The sequence below is a fragment of the Oncorhynchus clarkii genome, chromosome 1 (assembly GCF_045791955.1).
Source record: "Oncorhynchus clarkii lewisi isolate Uvic-CL-2024 chromosome 1, UVic_Ocla_1.0, whole genome shotgun sequence".
In the NCBI taxonomy this organism is placed as follows: Eukaryota; Metazoa; Chordata; class Actinopteri; order Salmoniformes; family Salmonidae; genus Oncorhynchus; species Oncorhynchus clarkii.
Window position 1 is genome coordinate 66,807,182 of NC_092147.1, and position 25,123 is coordinate 66,832,304.

The 25,123-nt window shown below is 42.9% G+C and overlaps 1 protein-coding gene across 1 annotated transcript; it reads right to left on the bottom strand.

The window, feature by feature from the left end:
• Nucleotides 1–722: 722 nt before the first annotated feature.
• LOC139411122 (5'-nucleotidase, cytosolic IIa) lies at nucleotides 723–25,121 on the bottom strand. Its single transcript, XM_071156995.1, has 19 exons — nucleotides 24,973–25,121; nucleotides 20,438–20,556; nucleotides 15,652–15,725; nucleotides 14,157–14,274; nucleotides 13,741–13,836; nucleotides 13,515–13,606; nucleotides 12,988–13,045; nucleotides 12,803–12,896; nucleotides 12,116–12,169; nucleotides 11,909–11,992; nucleotides 11,779–11,820; nucleotides 11,535–11,642; nucleotides 11,356–11,422; nucleotides 9,392–9,562; nucleotides 9,221–9,272; nucleotides 4,796–4,856; nucleotides 4,484–4,660; nucleotides 4,056–4,288; nucleotides 723–3,767 (listed from the first exon to the last, which is right to left on the bottom strand). The coding sequence occupies exons 2-19, from the start codon at nucleotides 20,533–20,535 to the stop codon at nucleotides 3,716–3,718; spliced, it is 1,731 nt and encodes a 576-aa protein (XP_071013096.1). The 5' UTR covers nucleotides 20,536–20,556; nucleotides 24,973–25,121; the 3' UTR covers nucleotides 723–3,715.
• Nucleotides 25,122–25,123: the final 2 nt, after the last annotated feature.

Here is a 25,123-nt window from a genome sequence, read left to right on the forward strand (position 1 = left end):
TACATTAGGTACATTGAAATGTGAGTGGTCTTTAAACTTCCTCAAACTTGGCATAAAAGAGTCTGCCATGGCAACAGTATCAGCAACCTTCGAAGGCTAAGCAGCTGGCTGTCCTAGACCGTGACCCTGAGCGTCGTCAAGGGGAGGTTTGCATCTCAATGACCTACTCTCACTAGGGCCAAGTAAAGTGTTGCAAGTCTCGTGTATTGTGCATGTGCTATATCATGCACACTAGGAAAGAAGTGGTGCGACTCGAGGGCTCTAGAGAGGTTGGCGTGTTGGGGACGAGCACTCCATTTGAGCTCCATGCAACTACTCCAGCCAAGATCTGGAACCTTGAGAATGTTCTTGCTGAGGGAAGAACAATGCCACTTTATCAGCCCCAAGGCCTGTCAAGCTGCAATGATTAATATGCACAGCGACCTCCTGTCACCTACCTCTATTATATAAAGGTTTGCTGAAGCAAATGTGCAGACACTATTTTTGATTAAACTAGACATAAGAAATGTAAAGCAAAGTACAAATAAATGTATAATGACCTGCTTATTTCTATGTCATATACCTCAATTGCAATCAATAACCCTAGAAATTGCTGTCACCTCAGCACCTGAATAGTCCACAGACTATCCCTGCTCTTTCTCAGATGTTTGTCTCCCCCTGTTGGTATGATATTGTAAGCCACTCAATGGAGTAAAAGGTTTGACATTACACAGTAATTCCAATCTATTGCGACGGTGCATTACATTTTATTTAACATCAAAATGGATATTCCTCCAAGTAAAATTCTCAGAAACAAATTCCACACTTAAACAGCAACTGCAGAACATGCACAAAATGTTTTCAAGAAAATACATTTTCATAAATTGCTTTAAATCCATTGGCACGGTTTACTTTTGTAAGTCGTCTCACATTCCATAGTGAATTCAAAAAGCAGCTCCAAACTCAACAGATTCAGATCATGCACAAAAACTATAAATCTTACAAATTTGGAAAACATATTTAAAAAAAATAACATGACATTCATTGGCACAGTTAGCGTTGATTTTATACCGTAGGTAAATCCGCCACAAGGTAAAGGGACTTCTGAATTGAAACATTTGAGTTAATGGTAGTTTTCAAACTTCCAGTAGAGGGAGTCAGTCCAGTTCCATACAGTAGGACAAGACTGTACAGTAACAGCAATTAAAGCAAACAAACAGCCAATCATATGAGCACATAGCTTACGGGCACAGTAAGATCTTTGACCCACATTAGGGGGAGGGGTTAGAAATAAACGTGAGGGCAACTTGGACCAGTTTATGGGTCATGCTACGCACCATAATAAACCATAAACACTCATACATAACCGTACACCCAGAGACACTCGGTTAGCCTATACTATTGCAGAAATAAGAAAATGATTCTTGCAGTGCAGAATTTCACCTCTTATATAAAAAAATATTCATGCAGCTGAATACTTACAGTTGTTAAGCCTATTTTCTGCGGAAGCGCAGATGCATTTCAATACCATGTTTTTCAGGCTTTCAACAAAATGCCTGCAATTTGATGAGTTTTAAGCATGTCTCTGGTTATATACTCCGGGAGCATGCTGTGAACTTAGGCAATGTCATTGAACTACAGCCATTTGAAATGCGCATAGAAGAGGCCTACAACATCAAAGCCCTTCAGAACACTTTTACAGTAAATAACACAAGCAGCTTTTACCAGGACTGTCTTCCCTTTCAAACATTATTCAAAAGACACACAAAAATATACTTATCTTGTATATACATTGTCTCACAAATCCAGACCAGACTAAGGCAATAACAGTTTCATAGGGCTGATATACACAGTATTTCTTGATACAGAAATGGTCTGAATTAAAATGATAATACAGGGTATATTATTGCCATAATCTGTATAATGTGTAGGGCACTAAGTAGAGACAGGGACTCTGATTGGCTGAGCTATGGAATACAACTGAATTCTGGGAAATGTAGTCTATTAGTCAGTGGGGGATGGTAAAATGAGTAGGAGGAATCTGGTAACTAGAGCAGGTAACCAGATGCCAAAAGGAGAATTGCGGCTTCTGCCGCCTGCTCTGGATCTGCAGCTGCTGTGTAACGTCACGTAACGTGATACTTTTATTTGTCACATTCCTCAGACAGATGTGTACTGTACCACAGCAAAGAACAGGAAGGCCCACACACAGTTTATGCACCCAATTCAGCGCTTTTTTGGGAGCGTAAACAGGCCTTCCTGTTCTTCACAAGTATTCTTTATTAGCCCAGCACCTACGTTTTTTAAGAATGTGCGTATGATCACAAACTTTTATACTGTTCCACAGCAGCCATCACATGCTCTCTGTTTCCATAAAAATACTATTCTATAACAGTTCAGAGAAAAGCATTTCTATAACCACAAAGTCTGGTGCAAATAGGACTCCATACAAATTATACTATTGTTCCTTAGGTGGTTCAAACATTAAAGCGGCAATATGTAACTTTTTGGGCGACCCCAACCAAATTCACATAGAAATGTGAGTTATAGATCTGTCATTTCTTATTGAAAGCAAGTCTAAGAAGCGGTAGATCTGTTCTATGTGCCCTATTTCTATGTTTACCGTGCTGAAGTTTCGCTTGCGTCTTTTACTTGTGTTTTGTATACCAGCTTCAAACAGCTGAATATACTATTTTTGGTTATGGAAAATATATCTCACTGCGGTTTACATGGTACAATGATTCTATACACTAAACTTGATCGTTTCGTCACACATTAGGCAAACTATTCGAATTTGAGCAACCAGGAAATGGCAGAGCGATTTCTGCATAGTGCATCTTTAACCAAGGGAACAGTTTCATTCAGGAAAACAAATTAAAAGGCACACCACTCACAGCTGGGGGACAGTAGCAGGGCAGCGTAAGTGCATTAGTCTGGAAAACCCGACCCTAGGCTTGGGCCTCGTTTCAATTATGGACTCTTTTGGCATAGAGGAACGACATCATTGCCTACGTCACAGCTTTATCAACTTGAATAAAATACAAAATAGTAGCTAGCAAGATGAAGATCATAGAGGTTATTTTTAAATGAGTGAATTTCACGTGGCCCGTTTGCAACCTTAACTAAAAGCACTGCAGAGTTTTTGCCTGCAAACCTTGGTTTTGAATCGTGACATTCCGGCATGTCTGCTGCGTGATTTGTTGGGAAAGCCCCAGATTTTTCCCTCCCTTATCGACATAGGCCGTGATGTAGCTCCTCTATGCCAGGGATTGGCAATTGGCGGGCCGCTCCCTTTTGAAGTCCTTTGGATCAATTTACCTCCCCGGCAAAATGTATAGAATTGCAGCAAACTTGCTTTAAAACTGCAACATTTTCTCTAAGCCCCATGACAAAATGTGTAGAATTGCACAAAATGAACTCTTTGGTGTCAAGAGGGGGGCTGCAAAAATGTTTTGCTTGCAATGTGGTGGGAAAAGGGCTATGCACATGTGGGTATGCAGACCTGCTAGCAACCTCGCCTCATGTGGCCCCCACACCAATCAAAGTGGCCCCCACACCAATCAATGTGGCCCATCCCTGCTCTATGCCAAAAGAGTCCACCATTGAAACCAGACCCTGGTCACTGTGTTTCCTAGGGTGGGGTTTTCAAGACTATGCGTGCACAGCTCAAGTATGTGATACTGACTGCATAATGATGCCAGGTCAGTGCAGGCATGCTAGGGGGGCCAAGTCACCATCAGTCTCTTAGGTGTGGTCCGAAGAGCTCCATCTGGAAACTTCTCTGGAAACTTCACCAAGCAAAAAGAACAAAACAAACAACATTTACATAGCCTGTGCTGAGAAATATATACAAACGATACAACTAAAATCTGTGTAACCCTTACCCTAATCCTGACACTTACTGAGCCTCTCCAATCCCTTTGCTGGGGATATTTAGTTACCTAGCTAGCTACAGAACAATACGCGCTCTACACCCTCCTAGAGTAGTAGGAATTTGCCACTAGACACTAAACTGATGGTAGATCTGTCCCTAAAGTAAAAGTCTACCCTTTGGTGAGCCTCCTCTCCTTGCTTACTCTTCCTCCTCTTCCTCTTCCTCGTCATCATCCTCATCGTGGCAGTGGGTGATCTCCTGGGGGGTCTGTGGGAACAGGTTTGGGGGCTGGATCTCACTTATGGAGCGGGTCAGCTGGTGCCTCTTACAGTCTAACTCCAACAGGTCCACGGAGTGGCGGTTACGCGTTGCCAGGGGCGACTCGGTATCGTTGATGTCCACGTGGGCGTGCTCAACCGTCGACTCATGGGGCATCTGGGAGAGAAGGGCACGAGGGAGGAAGTGTCATACAGATCCACACAGAGAACAAAAAGCAACCCATAGTAGTGCTGCTCTCAATGTATTGTCTTCATACAGACAAACAACGTTCCTCCATTTTGTCCTAACTTTTGTATCCAACGAGGGAATTTACATCCGGATGTCCTATGAGACAACATTAGCTGAGCTCACCAGTACGTGTGCTGCTCTGAACAGGTAGCTGAATGGGTAGTAGAGGAGGTTGATGAAGGAGGCAGCGTACAGGTCAGCATAGCGCATCACCTGTGACGCAAACAGAGTCTGTCTGGAGCCACTGCGGAACAGACTGCCCATCATCCCATAGCACATGTCCATGTCATGGGTCACTTTCTGTGGCAGACAGGGTAAGAGAAGAAAGAAAGTTAGAAGATTTAGAGGTTGTGTGGACTGTATGCTATGTGTATGTTTGGGTATGCATATGTGCGTGATGCCAGTTTGCAGGGTGTACAGTAGGTGTGTGTGTACCTTGATCCTGCGCTGGAGGGAACTGATATCAGGTCTCTCGTTGCTGCTGCTGTCAAGATTTCTGTGGACAGAGAGACAGTTCTATTGGATTGGGCTTTGGTGGAGTCAAGCTACATTAATTTGTACTTGTCTCACCATTCTATGGTAGAATAGGAATGGCGTCGGAATGTATAGCGGCTGATTTACGAGTTCCTGACCAATTCTTCTATTTTGTGTGTTTTGTTGCAATTATTTTTTTGTACATAATGTTTCCGCCATTTTTCAGGTCATAGGAAACAAGCTTCTGGCCACCACTAACCTTGATTCAACTGCAGACCTGCTCACCCCCAGACCAGGCCCCGACACTCGGGAAAAGAAAGAGACTGCGATATAGAGGCCGACGTGTGGGTACCCTGATGAAGCTACCGCGGCGAGTAAGTAAAATCACTGGAGAAAAACCTGGATGAGCTCCGTTCAAAACTATCCTATCGGCTTCCCGAGTGGCGCAGTGGTCTAAGGCACTGCATCGCAGTTGCAAGCTGTGCCACTAGAGATCCTGGTTCGAGTCCAGGCTCTGTCGCAGCCGGGAGACTCATGAGGCGGTGCACAATTGTCCCAGCGTCGTCCGGGTTAGGGGAGGGTTTGGCCGGCAGTGATGTTCTTGTCCCATCACGCTCTAGCGACTCACTAACACGGTCGCCAGGTGCACAGTGTTTCCTCCGACATTTTGGTGGGGCTGGCTTCCGAGTTAAGTGGGCATTGTGTCAAGAAGCAGTGCGGCTTGGTTGGTTTGTGTTTCGGGGATGCATGGCTCTCGACCTTCGTCTCTCCCGAATTCGTACGGGAATTGCAGCGATGAGACAAGATCGGATACCACGAAATTGGGGAGAAAAAAGGGGTAGAAGCAAAAAAAACACAACATTCTTTTAAAACTGAAGAACTGTTTATCTTTGTTATAAACAGCTGGTGTGCAATCTCTAATATTGAAGGCTTGTGGTTGTGCTCGCCTGAGTTAGAATACTTCATGATAAGCTGTAGACCATACTACTTACCAAAATAGTTGATCTATATTTTTCGTAGCTGTCTATTTACCACCACAAACTGATGCTGGCACTAAGACCACACTCAACGAGCTGTATAGGGCCATAAGCAAACAAGAACATGCTCATCCAGAGGCAGCGCTCCTATTGGAAGGTGATTTTTATGCAGGAAAAATGAAATCAGTCATACCTAATTTCTACCAGCATGTCATCTGTGCAACTAGAGGCGAAAGAACTTTGCTCCACACACAGAGATACATACAAAGCTCTCCCTCGCCCTCCATTTGGCAAATCAGACCATAACTCTATCCTCCTGATACCTGCTTACAAGCAAAAACTCAAAACAGGAGATACAGTGCCAGCGATCAATACAGAAGTGGTCAAATGAAGCGGATGCTAAGCTACAGAACTGTTTCACGAACACAAACTGGAATATGTTCTGGGACTCATCCGACGGCATTGAGGAGTTAGCACATCAGTCACCGGCTTCATTAATAAGTGCATCGACGACGACATCCCCACAGTGACCGTACGTACATATCCCAACCAGAAGCCATAGGTCACAGGCAACATCAGCACTGAGCTAAAGACTAGAGCTGCCTCTTTCAAGGCCCCGGACGCTGATAAGAAATCCCGCTACGCCCTCAGACGAACCATCAAACATGCAAAGCATCAATACAGGACTAAGATCAAATTCCTTACACTGGCGCTGACACTCATCGGATGTGGCAGGGCTTGTAAACTATCACGGATTACAAAGGGAAACCCAGCCGAAAGCTGCCTAATGAAGCAAGCCTACCAGGCGAGCAAAATTCCTTCTATACTCGCTTCGAGGCAAGCAACACTGAACCAATCATGAAAGCACAAGCTGTTCCGGACGACTGTGTAATCAGCTCTCCTTATCCAAAGTGAGTAAGACCTTTAACCCCTAAGGATTATTTGGCAATTTGATTTTAAACTTTAAGACCCCTTGAAGTATCAAAAATAAAAATAAAAATATTATTTGGCCTTACTGTTATTAGCCCATACAAACGCATTGAATAACAGAGTCCCCCCCAAACAATCTAAAGGAAGTTTGTCCTTTTCCTCATTTTGCTACGTTAAACAGTCTCCATCCAGAGTCTCATCTTTCCATAGAGGGGTTATATTAGCTTTCCGGATGCTACAGACGGTCTGACATACACCGCTCTATTTCTGTCACCTTTTACCGCAAATGTGTAAGTGTTACATAGGCGGTTGCGGTGGATTGAGACGCATCCAATGCAAAAAACAAACAAACAAACAGAAAGCTCTAGTTTTAACTGACATATTTTTATAGGGATTTTTGTATTATGCTAAGTAGTTTTTTGCGGAGGCGCGCACATCGACCTTAGGGGTTAAACAGGTTAACATTCACAAGGCTGCAGGGCCAGACGGATTACCAGGACGCGTACTCAGAGCATGCGCTGACCTCTAATAGAGGTCGACCGATTATGATTTTTCAACGCCGATACTGATACCGATTATTGGAGGACCAAAAAAAGCTGATACCGATTAATCGGCCGTTTTCTTTTTTTAAATTTGTAATAATGACAATTACAACAATACTGAATGTACACTTATTTTAACTTAATATAATACATCAATAAAATCAATTTAGCCTCAAATAAATAATGCAACATGTTCAATTTGGTTTAAATAATGCAAAAACAAAGTAAAAGTGCAATATGTGCCATGTAAGAAAGCTAACGTTTAAGTTCCTTGCTCAGAACATGAGAACATATGAAAGCTGGTGGTTCCTTTTAACATGAGTCTTCAATATTCCCAGGTAATAAGTTTTAGGTTGTAGTTATTATAGGAATTATAGGACTATTTCCCTCTATACCATTTGTATTTCATTAACCTTTGACTATTGGATGTTCTTATAGGCATTTTAGTATTGACCGTGTAACAGTATAGCTTCCGTCCCTCTCCTCGCTCCTCTCTGATTATGATTGATTGATTGTTTTTTATAAGATAAGTTTAATGCTAGCTAGCAACTTACCTTGGCTTACTTCATTTGCGTAACAGGCAGTCTCCTTGTGGAGAGCAACGAGAGGCAGGTGGTTATAGCGTTGTACTAGTTAACTTGCAAGATTGGATCCCCGAGCTGACAAGGTGAAAATCTGTCGTTCTGCCCCCGAACGAGGCAGTTAACCCACTGTTCCTAGGCCGTCATTGAAAATAAGAAAGTGTTCTTAACTGACTTGCCTAGTTAAATAAAGATTAAATAAAGGTGTAAAAAAATATTTTTTAAATAATATGTGTTCTTAATCCCCTCCTGTACTCCCTGTTCTCCCACGACTGCGTGGCCGCGCACAACTCCAACACCATCATTAAGTTTGCAGATGACACAACAGTGATCACCGACAACAATGAGACGGCCTATAGGGAGGATGTAAGAGACCTGGCAGTGTGATGCCATGACAACCTCTCCCTCAACGTCAGCAAGACAAAAGGAGGTGATCGTGAACTACAGGAAAAGGAGAGCTGAGCACACCCCCATTCAAATTGAGGGGGCTGTAGTGGAGCGGTTGAGAGGTTCAAGTTTCTCAGTGTCTACATCCATAAGGATCTATCATGGTCCAAACACACCAACCCAGTCGTGAAGAGGGCACGACAACACCTCTTCACCCTCAGTTGGCTGAAAAGATTTGGCATGGGCCCTCAGATCCTCAGAAAGTTCTACAACTGCACTATTGAGAGTATCTTGACTGGCTGCATCACCGCTTGGTATGGCAACTGTGGCCATCCAAACGCAAGGCACTACAGAGGGTTGTGTGTACGGCCCAGTACATCACTGAAGCCGAGCTCCCTGCTGTCCAGGACGTCTATACCAGGCGATGTCAGAGGGAGGCCCTAAAAATTACCAGACTCCAGCCACCCAAGTCATAGTACCAATGCATCAAGTCTGGAACCAAAAGGACCCTGAACTACTTATACCTTATATACAAGCCAACCAAACAGCTACCCAGACTATCTGCATTGAGCCTAATTGCACTAACTTTTTTTGACTCATCTCATACGCGGCTGTTACAGTTTACTATCCATCACTTTTATTCAGTTATATGTACATATCTACCTCAATTATCTCATACCACTCACTGCACATCGACTCAGTAGCCTTGTATAGCCCAAGTTATCATTACTCATTGTGTATCTATTATTACGTGTTTTACTTTCCTTTATTTCTCTATTTTCTTTCACTGCATTTCACTGTTAGTCCACACCTGTTGTTTACAAAGCATGTGACAAATAAAATGTAATTTGATTTTGATAGAGCACATTCGGTCAATAAAACCATGCCTAATTTAGTTTGTCAACCTTGAGCCTAAGTTTTGGCCGGATGTGGTTCAGTTTGCTGTGTAGACGAGGCAGAGACACTCACTTATAGAGCTCTGCCAGGAAGATGTCCAGAGACTGGAGCTCCTCAAACAGAGCTGGAACACAGAAACACACACGTTTGTAAGAGATGCACAACAGTGCACAAAGACGCACAAATATACCCAAATACTGTTGTCAAGCATCTGTATCTATGACATGGGTGTGTTAAGCTCACAGCTCTTGTCAGTCCACACGTGCAGCTCCTGAGCGAGTTCAGGGATCACCAAGAAGGTCCTCCATCCCTGGCGTTTTTTGGACTTGAGGATGTCCCCAAAGATGTGGTCCCCAATGTATACTATGTCCTTCCCTTTGGCCCCCAGCAGGTCACACACTATGTCAGAGGAACCTGTGAGGAGAGAGAAAACTGAAAACTAAGGCCTTGTTGGAATACTTTTGCATTGGACCGTTTCCTTCCTCTGAGTAATCACTAGAGGTTCAACTACCACACGATAGTGATAGGTGAAAAGGGTTAGTCATGTCATATCAGTGATTAGAATGCTTTTCCAAAGTATTCGGACAGGGCTGTTGATGTTTGGCTCCTTGTAAATTTCCTGGCCCCTAAAGAGTGTATCCTTACAGGCTACAAACAGACACGTACACTGTGGGAAATGAGACCGTATAGAAGCTCTACTTACATGTTTGTGTCAACAATACTTTTCTAATTTATGAACAATATTTGTATATACGGTGCATTCGGAAAGTATTCAGACCCCTTGACTTTTGACACAATTTAAAAAATGATCCTCATCAAACTACACACAAACCCAGAATGACAAAGTGAAAACAGTTTTAAAAAAACAGAAATATCTTATTTACATGAGTATTCAGACCCTTTGCTATGAGACTCGAAATTGAGCTCAGGAGCCATTGATCATCCTTATGATGTTACTACAACTTGATTGGAGTCCATCTCTGGTAAATTAAATTATACATGATTTGGAAAGGCACACACACCTGTCTATATAAGGTCCCACAGTTGACAGTGCATGTCAGAGCAAAAACCAAGCCATTAGGTCAAAGGAATTGTCCTAGAGCTCCAAGACAGGATGGTGTCGAGAAACAGATCTGGGGAAGAGTACCAAAAATGTCTGCAGCATTGGATCTCCTCAAGAACATAGTGGCCTCCATCATTCTTAAATGGAAGAAGTTTGGAACCACCAAGACTCTTCCTAGAGCTGCCTGCCTGGCCAAACTGAGCAATCGGGGGAGAAGGGCCTTGGTCAGGGAGGTGACCAAGAACCCAATGGTCACTGACAGAACTCAGGAGTGCCTCTGTGGAGATGGGAGAACCTTCCAGAAGGACAACCATCTCTGCAGCAAAAGGGCCTTTATGGTAGAGTGGCCAGACGGAAGCTACTCCTCAGGAAAAGGCACATGCAGCCGGCTTGGAGTTTGCCAAAAGGCACCGAAAGGACTCTCAGACCATTAGAAACAAGATTCTCTGGTCTGATGAAACCAAGATTGAACTCTTTGTCCTGAATGCCAAGCGTCATGCCTGGAGGAAACCTGGCACCATCCTTACGGTGAAGCATGGTGGTGGCAACATCATGCTGTGGGGATGTTTTTCAGCGGCGGGTAATGCGAGACTAGTCAGGATCGAGGGAAAGATGATCGGAGCAAAGTACAGAGAGATCCTAGATGAAAACCTTCTCCGGAGTGCTTAGGACCTGGGGAGACGGTTCACCTTCCTACTGGACAACGACCCTAAGCACACAGCCAAGACAATGCAGTAGTGGCTTCAGGACGTCTCTGAAAGTCCTTGAGTGGTCCAGCCCGACAGAGCTTGAGAGGATCTGCAGAGAAGAATGGGAGAAACTCCCCAAATACAGGTGTGCCAAGCTTGTAGCCTCATACCTAAGAAGAATCGAGGCTTGTAGTAATCGCTGCCAAAGGTGCTTCAACAAAGTACTGAGTAAACGGTCTCAATATTTATGTAAATGTGATAGTTTTTTTTACTTCTAATAAATTTGCAAAAATGTCTGCCATTATGGGGTATTGTGTGTAGATTGATGAGGGGGAAAAAAACAATTTAATCAATTTCAGAATAAGGCTGTAACGTAACAAAATGTGGAAAAAGCCAAGGGGTCTGAATACTTTCAGTATGCACTGTATGAATGATATGTGTCAGGAGTGCGTTACCTCCAGAGTACACGATGCCGTGCTGCAGCGGTCCTGTGTATGTGCCAATCTTCAGCCGGCCTGTGGTCTGCAACAGCAAGCACTCTGGTAAGGTCATCGTGGCCATGCCAACATGAACACACACAGGCACCACACTGCTAGACAGTTTAACACATACTCGAGCCCAAACACACACTCACTGTGTCGACCTGCCGTAGCACTGTCCCCTCTCCGAAGAACACGGGTTTGCGGGCATCTACTAAGATCAGGTCAAAGTAGGACTGCCAGGGCCGATGGGGCATTCCCACCTGCAGAACAAACATACACACTGAACCTCTGTTCCATTTCAGCATCTTGCCGCCTCCCCTAAACCCCTCTTCTCTTAGAGTTCTTAGGTCTGAAAGGAAGCAACAAGAATCTAAACAAGACAATTCAGTCTCTTACCTTTGGACCATGGGGGAAGTCAAACAGGTATGTCATTATTTTCTGAAATGATAAACAGAGAGACGTTATACAATGAACATGTTCATTGATTGTGTATGGGGTTATGTACAGTGCAGTCGGTAGGCCTCACCTCTGTGTATTTGTAGTCACTGTTGGTGGCCAGGAACACCTTGGCCACTTCATTCATCCGACTCAGGAGTAGAGGGAGCTTCCCCTTTAATGAAGAAAACATTTATTCAGCAAATTACATTTTAAGTGATACGTTTACAGGTGTTAAAAAAGACAAGGTCACTGAAAATGTGTCAGATGCAATTAAATGAATGTGAAGTTTACTTACATCCTTGACCACATACTTTTCCAGGTTTTCAACCGTTTTTTCTTTTAAAGATCCCTGATGAAAACAGGTGACAAAACATTTAGACAGGTAATAGAAGGAATAACAGATACAATAAGTATGTTTACATGCACCCAAATAACCCAATATTAAAAACAGATTATGGCAGTAGGCCGAGTATGGCAATAGTCATGTACACACCTTACTCTGTTTATCTTAATCGGAGTAAGCATACGCCCATTAAAACACCTGGTTTTCTGAGCAATCTTTCCAATTATTAGCACATGTAAACCCCTTAAATCGGAGGTCCAGCAGTGTATTTGATCTGTGCATGTGGCAGCAGCAGCAGTGCAAGCCTCCCTCTTATGCGCGAGAGAAGTATACATCTTAGAAATAGTTTTCACATATACTTTATATGTCCGAACTCAGAATCAAATAAGCTTCCCAAAAATAACATGGTCGCTGTTAGTTTGAGTGCCAATTTTCTGCATTTCTCAAAGCCCCATTCGTGTCCATGGAAACAGGATTATTAGGGAAATCGTTCTTGCAAAGCATGTAAACGTTTTAATCAAACGATTATATTAATCTGACTATTCACAATAATGGTATTACTGTGTGCATATAACCATAGTCAGTGAAAAATACTTTAATGGATTTAGAAGAGGAAGTGAGGGAGGGAGGTTGTTTTACCTTCAAGTGGACCCAGTCCACAGCATCACGGACATCCTGGAACATGCTCTTGTAGGACATGAAGAGGTCTCCATTCTTAAAGCCAGTCTCGCAGCTGGGACCACAATAGCTTGAATTAGAAATCCCAAACTATCTGATAATCATTCAAAATGATTCAGTTTTCAGAGGGAGAGCAGCACACTCACCTTGTGTATTTGGGGCAGTTGGTGAAGAAATCAACCAGACAAGCAAAGAGGTAGGTTTCTGAAGAGAGAGCAAGGTAAGGCCATTTGAAACAACAATGTGACATCAGCAAAAAGGACATTCCTCAGAAAATAAAAAAACAACACTAACTTTTGGAACAACAACCAGGGGAGTATTTGAGCAGTACTCTGGAGCAGTAATGTGGACAGTATCAGCAAGACTGTGAACACAGTTCAGTGAATGTCACTCAGGCAGGGGTATTCAAAGTTGGGGTCAGTGGGGTCACCCAAATAGTTTTTGTTTTTTTAAACGTAAGAACAAAAAAATAAGAGCACAAACATTTTTGAGAAAGATTATTTGATTTTTTGATGTTGAGTAATTGTATTTATTGGTTTATTTTCATTTAGAAAATGTTATGAATTTAAGGTTATTTGAAATTGACAGATTTTAAAGGTTGTGTCATTAGATTTTGAGTGGGGTCGCGAGAGATCCTTGCCCCCAAAAAATGGGGTGAAGACTGCTCTCTCACCTGGGAGGTTGAACAGTGTGTTCAGAATGTAGAAGCGGTCAGTGTCTCCACGCTGGATAAACTTGTTGGGGTACATCTCCCTGATCTCAGGCCTAAAGGAACAGAGTGTTTAAATGAGTATGATATGACTATACGGTGTGTGTATGTGCAATATGAGGGTACTTGGCATGAGCACATGGTAAATGTTTGGTGTGAGGGTGATATCATTACGAGCAGCAGAACTCACCCCCTCATGAAGTTGAAGCCGTGGGCACAGACCAGGATGTTGCCGTATGCGTCAACCTTGAGCAGATTCCCGTGCATTGTGTCAAACAACAGGCCTCTGGAACCAGAGGGTGGTAGGACAACTTATCAGAACCGTTTATATGTGTGTGAGATGGGAGCCATCATCTCTAAAAAGGCTTACTAACTGAGATGTGTAACTTTTAACGGGGGCCAGACTGAAAGGGAGTATTTTCCTCAAGACCCTAAGTTATTTTTAAATCATATATTTGTGAAATGAAATCAGTTCAAACCAAGTACTGTTAGAAAACAAAGAAATAATTATAATTTACCAAATCAAAGACAACTCTATAATGGTATTCATAAGAATTCCGTCTGGCCTTACAAATAACCGATATGAACGTGTGATGTCAGACGGACCTGGTGGGGAAAGCGGGGTCGTAGACAAAGTTGAGCAGCTCCTGTGGGTAACCGATGTGGACGAGACGTTCCACGGTCAGGTCAAATCCCAGCGACTCGTACTCAGGTGATTTATACACTGCAGTAAGCAAGGAGAGGGAAACAGCTACTGTAGTACAGGGTGATATACTCACTGGGAGAGAGCTACAATGCGATCTCTCCGTGTTCATAGAGAGGGAGACAGATTTATGTGGCGAGACTGACAAAGCAAGATAGGGCCTACACACTGGAACATAGGGAGGGATTTACACGTGGCCTCTGTGGACAGTTGAAATGAATCTGGTATGGGTATGTTAAGTGAATAACGTGCACATCCAGAACACATGTAAGCACATGCACGACACACACGACCCACTAACTCACTAAGAGTGCTTCGACTGCACTGCAGATAGTGGCTATAGAAGCAAATGACCTGTAGCGGTTGGCATGTCAAAAACCCTTTAGTTCCTGGCGCTACTCCCACAGCCCTACCCCCCCTCCCCCAGGGGTTGTTTCTCCCCACTCACTGTGTGGAAACACAACCCCTTAGCAGCACTTGTTTATGGGACGGTGACTGGGCTCTATAAACAGGCGGATGTGAGCCCGCTTGGGTTACAGTTATCCTTCAGAGACCCAAAGGAGGGCAGTGGAGTGGAGTGGGGGGGTTACTGGTTGAGAGGGTGACATATGCATAAGGTACAAACAATGTCATCCAGGCTACACGTGTCACAAAAAGCAGAGCTGGCCCAATTGAGGTTCTAGGCTATATCGAGACCTCCTACATGCAAGGGAGTAAGCTGCTGTATCAACACAATAATTTCACCGCACCTGCGACAACATCTGCAAATCTGTGTACGCAACCAATAAACTTTGATTTGAGCAGGCGACTGTACACATGGCATTCTAAACACACACACATTGTCAGTACACATAAAACACACACACACACACACACACACACACACACTGAGTACACAAAACATTAGGAACACCTGCAATTTCCATGAGGTAGACTGACCAGGTGAAAGCTATGATCCCTTATTGATGCCACATCAGTCAGTGTAGATGAAGGGGAGGAGAAAGGTTAGATAAGGGTTTTTAAGCCTTGAGACATAGATTGTGTGTGTACCATTTAGAGGGTGACAAAATATTTAATTGCCTGTGGTAGTAGGTGGTAGTAGGTCCCAGTTGCATGCGTTTAAAGTGTGTCAAGAACTGCAACGCTGCTGGGTTTTTCATGCTCAACAGATTCCTGCGTGTATTGAGAATGGTCCACCACACCCAAAGGACATCCAGCCAACTTGACAACTGTGGAAAGCATTTGGGTCAACATGGGCCAGCATCCCCGTGGAACGCTTTCAACACCTTGTATAGAGTCCATGCCCCAATGAATTGAGGCTGTTTTGATGGTAAAAGGGGGTGCAACTCAATATTAGGAAGATGTTCCTAATGTTTTGTACACTCAGTGTACACCTACCTGCCAGAGTGTAGTCCATATCAAAACCAAAGCACTTAATCTTCTCCATTGCCAAGCTTCTGTTCACAAAAACTCTGAAAAGGAAGTAGAGTATCTAGTCAGTCAGAGGTTCTGATGATGAACATATCCTAAAGAGGATACTTTGCATGAAAACAGATAATAGTAAAGGTCAGGGTCCTGAGTTCAACAGTACAGAAGTGGAGCAGTGCAGTAGCAACTCTAAATGTGTCCATACAAAATATGTATTCAGTGAGGGTTACACAGATCTTTACAAAGTTGGAGGGAAAAAAATGGAGTCCAAATCAAAGGCCATATTTCATATACAGTATCGTGAAAAAGTATTTGCCCCTTTTCTGATTTTCTCAATTGTTGCATATTTTTTTACACTCAATGTTATTCACACAGGGCATTGGGTGTTGCATAATGTTTATTAAATAAATTAAATATCATATTTTTGTGTTATTTGTACACTCAGGTTCCCTTTATCTACTATTAGGTTTTGGTCGAAGAGCTGATAACATTCGGTATCAGAAATATGCAAAAATAGAAAAAAATCAGCAAAGGGACAAACTTTTTCACGGCACTGTAGTAAGATTTTTTTTACTTTTTACCATTTTTAGCATTGTTTACATGTAGGTTTATACATGAACAATAACTGGTGTTTGCTTGAAAATAATTTGAAGGAAATTAGCAGAAATCCACACAGAATGGAAGAACCACTGTACAAAAAGGTCCCGTAGTCTTGCATCACTGTTGTGTCAGTGTCAGCATTAACCCACTTCCTGAAAAGACTTGAGCTGTGTTCGAATACCCATACTAAAATACTGTATACTACTAATTAATTTAGGTATACTGTAAAAAAAATTGTATATTTTCAGTTTAGCGTGCTAGCGCTTCGCCGGACTAACGGAAGTTGATGCTGTTGCTATGCAACCTCTTGCTAGCTTGTTAGCATAACAAATGACTAGCTAGACATTTTTACGATTTTGGGTGTGTTCGGAAATTCAGTCTGTAGTTCCAGAGTGTGCTCCAGAGCGTTGTCAGATTGTCACTTCGTAAATTCAGAGCGTTTTGCCCTAGGAGCGCATCACTGGACGCTCTGGCCGAGGAGTAGGGTTGAGCCGAGCGTTCTGACCTCACAACGGCAGTCAATCACCCAAGCTAACTGGCTAACATTAGCTATCTTGCTAGCTAAACTCAGCTAAAAAGAAACGTCCCTTTTCCAGAAACCTGTCTTTCAAAGATAATTCGTAAAAACCTAAATAACTTCACAGATCTTCACTGTAAGTGGTTTGAAACATGCTTGTTCAATGAACCATAAACAATTAATGAACATGCACCTGTGGAAAGGTCATTAAGACACTAACAGCTTACAGATGGTAGGCAATTAAGGTCACAGTTATGAAAACTTAGGTCTCTTTAGTGTCCTATCTACTGACTCTGAAAAACACCAAAATAAATATGACCAGGGTCCCTGCTCATCTGCGTGAATGTGCCTAAGGCATGCTGCAAGGAGGCATGAGGACTGCAGATGTGGCCTGGGCAATAAATTGCAATGTCCATACTATGAGACGCCTAAGACAGCGCTACAGGGAGACAGGACGGACAACTGATCATCCTAGCAGTGGCAGATCACGTCTAACAACACCTACACATGATTGGTACATCCTAACATCACACCTGCGGAACAGGTACAGGATGGCAACAACAACTTCCTGAGTTACTCCAGGAATGCACAATCCCTCCATAAGTGCTCAGACTGTCTGTAATAGGCTGAGAGAGGCTGGACTGAGGGCTTGTAGGCCTGTTGTAAGGCAGGTCCTCACCAGACAACACCGGCAACAACGTTGCCTATGGGCACAAACCCATCATTGCTGGACCAAACAGGACTGGCAAAAAGTGCTCTTCACTGACGAGTCGCGGTTTTGTCTCACCAGGGGTGATGGTCGGATTCGCGTTTATCGTTGAAGGAATGAGCGTTACACCGAGGCCTGTACTCTGGAGCGGGAGTGATTTGAAGGTGGAGGGTCCGTCATGGTCTGGAGCGGTGTATCACAGCATCATCGGACTGAGCTTGTTGTCATTGCAGGCAATCTCAACGCTGTACGTTACAGGGAAGAAATCCTCCTCCCTCATGTGGTACCCTTCCTGCAGGCTCATCCTTACTTTTACTTTTGTATCCGCTCTCGTCGGACATCGGCAGCATATTTTCCGCCATTTTCTTGAAATATGAAAACATTGTGAATCCTCGCCCATTTTCTGAAGAATTGCATTATGGGCCCTAAAAGCACAGAAATAGTGCCCACTGCTTGTATACTTCGTATTTTGGCGAATTCAGTATGACATCCGGGAACTTTTGGCATACTAACTATATCCGTGCTATGACCAATAAGCATACTACATACTCAATTCACGTCACAAATAGTAGAGTTAGTATGAGTTTTCGAACACAGCTTTGGTTTGTTGGGAGACTAGCCTAATGTCTAGATTGAAAGAAACAACCAAGTATCACTCAAACTCAAAAAGAAATCACTACATCAATGGCATGCAAATCCGTTTCTACATTTGTTACGTTGTCTGCTACACACATCTGAACTTCAAACTTCATTAAGCCTTCCTCAGATTTCCCCTGAAACCTGACATCATTGCATTGAATTATAGGTCCACAAATGTGCTTACACACTGCTATGTTGAGTAAATTCCGTTATAACATAAGCAATCCACGATACAATGAAGGGCTCAGGTAATCCTCTTTTCCAGTGAAAGTGAATTAGGCAAGTGCTTTGTCTGCTGCTGGTGCCCATGGGCATACTGAAAGGCCTTGGCAACCACTCCAGAGTCTGTGCAGTCAACTCTTGCCTGACATCTATTCCAAAAAAAGCAACAGAGGAAGAAGGAATCATTTCACAGCACTATGGCTAATTTTGATTCAAAAGAGAACAGAAGGTAGCACACCAACCAAAGGACACAGTGGCTCCAATATCTAGGCCTCCACTAGCACATCACTTATAATGGAGCAATGTGTTAGACATGCATTTTAAGTGCTGGGCTAGTGTGAATATTGCAACAAAGCAACACATTGAAGTTCACTGGCCTTTTTGATGCCATTTAAGAGGCACTTTCGGCTCGTCTTGTATTTATTCGGACACTAGGTATATTCACTATGAGAAGCCTACATCGTACGGACCAACAGGAAACACCTGTAGTGAAGTTCACATTTCAGACACAATGAAAATGTGAAAACGATTTTAAAACAAAAGAAGCTTGAAAATGCACCAAGGAAAATTATGCAGATGATCAGTTGAATATATCTAATAGGAAGCAAAGTAGGCAATAACATTCTAGATACTCCCTCGCTCCAACAAAGCCATACTGTTCCTGGCAAATTCCATTGTAACAGAATTTCACTCACTCAGATTTTTCACTTTAAAATGTATACCAAACAAAAACCATTGCTTTCAAAGTTTAACAAACCATAGAACTCTATGCACAAGGACTACTTTAAACAAGTTCTAGAGAAAATTTTACAAAAACACATTTAGAGGAAGACCTATGCAGTAACAGAATAAAACTGAGGGAGATTTTACTGTAATTCTGTTACCAAACTTTTCATCTTTAAAATGTTTTTTTTTTACTGTGTAAATTGTTCAAAGTAGTCATTGTGCATAGAGTTTAATGGTTTTTAAACTTTGAAAATCAATGGTTTTTGTTTGGTATACATTTTAAAGTGAAAAATCGTAGTCTCAGCGTAATTCCTTTTTATTGTGGAATTGCCCTCCTCCAACACTATTCTGGCCTGAAGTTTCTATTCAGATGTTATGGGATAAGACTTCAGACTGATGGCGATGGGGAGGTGGCATTAGGAGCGGGTGAGGGGTGATGCAGTAAGAGAGGGGGAATGAAGGGCAGACTGAGGGGGAAGAGAGATCACACAGAGAACTCATGACCACCTACTACCACCCACCCTCAGAGACCTACCCAGCACACAGAGGGCTAGTGTCAGTATGAACATGGGATACATGGAGTTTGAATGGAAAATAAATACACATGTACAAAAGGGTCATTCAGTCAGTATTGAGGTTCAACAAAAGTTTGGCGTACCTCATTGCAGGATGGTATTGGGCCAGTTCCCTTGGAAAGCTTTGTAATAGAGAATACATGTGCGATAGCATTACCACTGAATGTGAATGTGCCATAGCCTGCGCTCCAGTGATGCACACCACATAAATCAGGTGGTTCTTACACTGCTTTTAGACTTGTTGCATTGACAGTGCCCCTGTTTTCTTATTTGGAAAGGGTATGTAGATTTTCAACCACAGAATGAGGAAGGAAGACACTACACCATGACAACACCACCAGACTTTTTACCCGGAAATGGTTGCCGGCCACACGATATCGACACCCAAAAGACCTTTCTTACATGTTTATTACACTACATAGTTATACATCAATTTATTAAACATTAAATATATGGAATCGGGAGTATGTGTGTTTCACACACCTTCGATAACATGAAAACTATGAAGATAAATTAGCCTACATTGCACATAAGCAATAATAAAAGGAGCAATGATATATCCATGTAGTCTGGTCCCAGATCTGTTTGTGCTATCACGCCTACCCCTTGTCACTCATTGTCATGTTTGGCGTGACAATGAGTGAGAAGGAGTTGGCAAGAGAGCAGAAACAGACTAGCACTCAGGCTAATCGCCATGACCTTAACCTGACGGAATCTTGCTCTCAAAGCATACATTTCTGTGACACGTTATGCATCTTTATTCTGTACCTGTGGTAGGCCTCACGCCGATACTTCTTCATGGCCAAGCCGTCCATGTTGGCTGGGAGGTCTGCAAAGTTCTGTAAGCGGTCGCTCCATGACGTCATCTTGAACCGTTTGAATTATTTCTGTGAATCAATGTGAAAAAGCTTTAAGGACCGGTATGTTGTCACTGGAACTATGGCAGCAGTAAAATGGTGTAGCCCTCTTGTCTAGGTTGAAGGGACCTCAATTAAGCTCCTCCCATGCTGAGAAGTATTTCAAGAGTTTGAAGCTGAACTCAATCATTTAAAAAATGATACTTATTATTGACTGTGACTGGGGATTTTTTTTTTTATAACATGGCCTTCAGGGAAATCATAGCCTTCTGAAAATCACGAGGCAGGCTTTTTTGTTCTCTGAGCCTTGGAGTAGACTAGTTTCTAACAATAATAAGGCTCACTACAGTGGAATCGCAGTTAATCCCTCTGTGCAAGTCTAAACACAGACATCCTCATATAAGGGCAGCTGAACATAATGCAAGAACATGCAGCAAGCTCCTTCAACAAGGTTCATCAACAAAGTGTACAAACTTACGAGAACAGCTATGGAACGAACTACTGGTGTACGACCACAGTAGCCTAGTTGGAAAGATAATGGAATCTGGGTCATCCAATGTTATAATCGAATGATCAGCTGACAAAACGAGAAGCATGCAGCTGCACCTGGTGCGCACTGAAAGTGAACCTATCAGTGAATCTCAAAGTGCATGCGTCTCAGATGGTATGTGCACAGCTGCACTAATGCCTTGGACCAGAGCTTTAATCTGTCACTAACTCTGGACCAGGGCCTTGTTTTCCGATAACAATGGAATTTAGGCTTATGAGTTTTAACCATGCATCTTTCCTACCACGGCCGAAGTGTCTCCTGACCCCTCCTGTCTCAGCCTCCAGTATTTATGCTGCAGTAGTTTATGTGTCGGGGGGCTAGGGTCAGTTTGTTATATCTGGAGTACTTCTCCTGTCCTATTCGGTGTCCTGTGCGAATCTAAGTGTGCGTTCTCTAATTCTCTCCTTCTCTCTTTCTCTCTCTCGGAGGACCTGAGCCCTAGGACCATGCCCCAGGACTACCTGACATGATGACTCCTTGCTGTCCCCAGTCCACCTGGCTGTGCTGCTGCTCCAGTTTCAACTGTTCTGCCTTATTATTATTCGACCATGCTGGTCATTTATGAACATTTGAACATCTTGGCCATGTTCTGTTATAATCTCCACCCGGCACAGCCAGAAGAGGACTGGCCATCCCACATATGCTCTCTCTAATTCTCTCTTTCTTTCTCTCTCTCGGAGGACCTGAGCCATAGGACCATGCCCCAGGAATACCTGACATGATGACTCCTTGCTGTCCCCAGTCCACCTGACTGTGCTGCTGCTCCAGTTTCAACTATTCTGCCTTATTATTATTCGACCATGCTGGTCATTTATGAACATTTGAACATCTTGACCATGTTTTGTTATAATCTCCACCCGGCACAGCCAGAAGAGGACTGGCCACCCCACATAGCCTGGTTCCTCTCTAGGTTTCTTCCTAGGTTTTGGCCTTTCTAGGGAGTTTTTCCTAGCCACCGTGCTTCTACACCTGCATTGCTTGCTGTTTGGGGTTTTAGGCTGGGTTTATGTACAGCACTTTGAGATATCAGCTGATGTACGAAGGGCTATATAAATAAATTTGATTTTGATTTGATAACATGTTTCCCAAAACACCACGCAGAGAGAACGTTTGCTAATGCTTCGAACACACCGACTGTGTCATTGTACACAATAGTAGGTAGCATCATCTGGATATGTATCCGGGTGGCAGGTAGCATGGTGGTTGAGCCAGTTACTGAAAGGTTGCTAGATCGAATCCCCGAGCTGACAAGGTAAAAATATGTTCTTCTGCTCCCCTAAACAAGACAGTTAACCCACTGTTCCCCGGTAGGCCATCATTGTAAATAGGAAATTGCTCTTAACTGACTTGCCTAGTTAAATGAAGTTAAATACAAAAAAAGTGTGATGCATGCAACAAAAGTTCAACATTCACCTTCTGCTACCATTTCTGTCAAGCCATCAACACATAATTTCGATAAATCCAACATAGGCACCACACTGTAATTGCCTCTGCAACGCAAACACAGTGTTTCATTGGAAATTCATGTAATTCTGGTGTACCAAAATGCAATGACACTATCGGTATGATCGATCTGTAAGTGTGCCTTTAAGGCATGTATGTGTAACAATGGTTTTGGGAAACAGCTCGGAGATGTTTTATTTTATTTCACCTTTATTTAACCAAGTAGGCAAGTTGAGAACAAGTTCTTATTTACAATTGCGACCTGGCCAAGATAAAGCAAAGCAGTTCGACACATACAACGACACAGAATTACACATGGAGTAAAACAAACATACAGTCAATAATACAGTATAAACAAGTCTATATACGATGTGAGCAAATGAGGTGAGATAAGGGAGGTAAAGGCAAAAAAAAGGCCATGGTTGCAAAGCAAATACAATATAGCAAGTAAAACACTGGAATGGTAGATTTGCAGTGGAAGAAAGTGCAAAGGAGCAAAATAAATAATAAAATACAGTAGGGAAAGAGGTAGTTGTTTAGGCTAAATTATAGGTGGGCTATGTACAGGTGCAGTAATCTGTGAGTTGCTCTGACAGTTGGTGCTTAAAGCTAGTGAGGGAGATAAGTGTTTCCAGTTTCAGAGATTTTTGTAGTTCGTTCCAGTCATTGGCAGCAGAGAACTGGAAGGAGAGGCGGCCAAATAAATAATTGGTTTTAACGATGCTCATACAAAGGTTCTAATGATGAATGAACGTAAACGCGGGGCACAGGGCCAAACACACCGAAGCGTCATTGCATTGTGGTACACCAGAATTACATTCATTTCCAATGAAACGCTGTGTTTGCCTTGCAGCATTGCGTTGCAGAGGCAGTTCGTTCGTATGCGTCAAACTGTATGCATAGACGGTTTGACAGAAATGGTAGCAGAAGGTGAATGTTGAATTTTTGTTGCATACATATCCAAATGATGCTGCGTACTATTTACTATTTTTCACAAAAGACGCTTAATAGTACGCAGCATCGCAATGCTGCAAGGCAAACGCAGCGTTTCATTGGAAATTAATATAATTCTGGTGTAGCAAAACGCAATTACTGTCGGTGTGTTTGAAGCGTTAGAGCGCAACATAGGCTACCATTTTAGCCACAATCGTAGTGGTCGAAGTTGGCAGAGTTCGCTAAATTATTATGGATAATGTTAATGACATACTTGTAAATGTTCTGTAATAAATTACTAAAACAACTTTAGCTGTCACCTTGCTTAATTTGCTACACTAGCTAGCTATGTACCTACTTCCCTCTCGGTAACGTTAACAGAACTGCGGGAAAGTAGTAACGTAACTCCACAGGCGAGGGTGAAGCGGGAAAGTAGTAACGTTACTCGGCAGGCGAGGGTGGAGGACACTGTCCCGGTGTTGTGAAACACCGACTTGCCACTCTCCCACTGAGTAGACTGTGTCCCGGTGACATCCAGATGGTTACCAATATTATTTACCAAAGTTATTTCTCATGAAGGCTGATATCCTACTTGGGAGGAGAACATGTGGCCATGTTAACTACTGCCGGCAACAACGTGATACAGCTGCCGAGTGGGCAGCATCTCAATACCACACACTTGGTCCTCCGCACCAGCTAGTCGTCAAGCTTCCTGAAGACTAACGTTAACCAATTGGCGACCAATATTACAGGTTATTGCTCGCTCGCCCTTTAAAATAAACAAAACTAACTCGAGCCCAGTATTTAATATATGTTTGTGTGTGAAGCCTTAGACAACTTTCCACATTGGGCGGACAATTTGTTTTTCTAATTCGGAAAATCGAATTTCACCACCTGTGTTGTTGGTGGCGTGGAGCTCACGCAGCATCCGGCCCTCAGCTTGCATGTCTCACAGCGTCTGAGGTATGATCTTCAATCAGACTCTACTCGATAAAACAAGCAGATCTGCAACAGCTAGCTAGCTAAGTTGCTAGCTAATGGATAGAGGGACATAGGGAGGAGCTTTCTAGGGCTAGCTAGCTAGCCGTGTAGCTAGCCTGTTCTGAGTCCGACTCAGTCCCAGATCTTTTTGTTCAATCATGACAACTTCTTGTCACATGAGAACAGTCACTCTTTCTAGCGCTAGCTAACAGGCAACAATAGCAAGTCAGCTAAAGTTTGCTAGGTAGAGATATTTTGACAGCTAGCGGAACATGACTTTAGTTGCTTCGTCCAGCAACGAACCATTGTTCATTAATATCTCGTTGCGGGACAAAGCAAGACTTTCTGTCCCCCCCATCAACTACGACAGCTGCTAGCTAAGCTAAAGGCAAGCAAGTCAGCTTAGTGCAGCCGGCTCTTTTAGTCCACACTCGAGAAAATAATCAATACATATTTGCATGTCGTGTATGCTTCGTTTATATACCACTTTGTTAGGCTACTATTTATGCTAGAATCACAGGATGAGACAAGCTACTCACCAGTCTTGTTGCAATATTGAGTGGGTAGATAATGATTCACAGAGCATGCGCAAAGCCTGGTTCAGAATATGTAGATAGAAATGTAATACATAGAATGAACAGTCCATATACAGATGTTATAATAATAGGCCTACTGGAACATTCTTATTTG

Bases quoted from the DNA above. Each gene is read 5' to 3' on its own strand.
- LOC139411122 (XM_071156995.1), bottom strand. From the start codon at position 20,535: ATGACGTCATGGAGCGACCGCTTACAGAACTTTGCAGACCTCCCAGCC. The intron at 15,726-20,437 runs GTACAGAATAAA...CTTCCTTTTCAG, and splicing joins CGGCGTGAGGCCTACCACAG to AGTTTTTGTGAACAGAAGCT. The intron at 13,837-14,156 runs GTCCGTCTGACA...CTCTGGTTCCAG, and splicing joins GACCCCGCTTTCCCCACCAG to AGGCCTGTTGTTTGACACAA.